A 1057-nucleotide genomic window follows, 5' to 3' on the forward strand; every position below is an offset into this window, starting at 1 on the left:
TTGACTTGCTGTATCAAACTACACCTCCAACTCACATGAGGAGCTGAGCATTTAATTAAAATGTTGATTGAAATTAATTATTCAAAATTCAATTAATATATTTTTTAAAATATATTTTTTAATAAAAAAATTAATTTAGTCGATTTAATTGATTTGTAAAATTTAAAATCGAAATAATCCATACTTTTTTAAAGAAAACTCCTGGATAAATTGAAATTTTGAATCAGTGTAATTAGATTCATTATTTCAACCAATGAGATAATAAGCAATGAAGAATGTTTTTTTTTTCTAGATTTATAGAAATGAATAAAGTTTGATTTCCGATAGCTTTTAAGCAAAAAGTGAGAGAGAGGAATAAATAATGGTGTTTTTCTCAAATATGATTTTCTTTTTTTCCTTCGTATCTATTTACACTTTAATAAAAAAAAATTAAAATGGAAACATAAACCGAACAGTCTCAGCAAAAACCGAGCTCCATAAACTTAACAAACTCCGAAAACCCGATCTTCCCATCCTCGTTCGCATCGTACACTCGAATCATCTCTCTGCACTCCTCCAACTCCGCCCCTTCTGCAAACCCTAGCCTCCTCAGCACGCTCTGCAGCTCGGCGGCGTCGATGAACCCATCGCCATTCTCATCGAACACCAGGAAGGCTTCCTTCACCTCCTCCAAGCTCGGCTCTTTCTCCTCGAACAACCCACAGAGTTGCTCGGGGCTACAGTGGTACTCCATCGCGCTCCGACCTGATCCTCGTTCGTGCAATCCGATAGCCCCCATGACGATCTCCGTCTCTTCCCACCCTATTCGATCTAGGTCACCCTCAATGTCTCCGCCCCGCTTTAGAGTCTCCGAGGGCTTCTGCGAGGACGAGTAGAAGGAAGAGAGGTTGTTGCCGAGGGCCGCGATGATCCAGCGGAGGAAGAGGAAGGCGAAGGGGAATTCTAGCAAATAGTGGAGCATCTCCATCGATGATGATACGGCGACGACGACGAGGACGAATACGATGATGGTTTGGTGAGAGAAGAGGAGAAGCAGTGGAAGGCATTTGTAGGGGGA

The 1057-nt window shown here is 41.2% G+C and overlaps 1 protein-coding gene across 1 annotated transcript; it reads right to left on the reverse strand.

Moving 5' to 3' along the window:
• Positions 1 to 367: 367 nt before the first annotated feature.
• Positions 368 to 1057, reverse strand: LOC122049162 (probable calcium-binding protein CML45). Its single transcript, XM_042610594.1, has one exon. The coding sequence runs from the start codon at positions 965 to 967 to the stop codon at positions 458 to 460; it is 510 nt and encodes a 169-aa protein (XP_042466528.1). The 5' UTR covers positions 968 to 1057; the 3' UTR covers positions 368 to 457.

Source organism: Zingiber officinale, chromosome 2B (assembly GCF_018446385.1).
Source record: "Zingiber officinale cultivar Zhangliang chromosome 2B, Zo_v1.1, whole genome shotgun sequence".
NCBI lineage: Eukaryota > Viridiplantae > Streptophyta > Magnoliopsida > Zingiberales > Zingiberaceae > Zingiber > Zingiber officinale.

Excerpts from the sequence above, each read along its gene's own strand:
- LOC122049162 (XM_042610594.1), bottom strand. The coding sequence starts at position 967 with ATGGAGATGCTCCACTATTTGCTAGAATTCCCCTTCGCCTTCCTCTTC.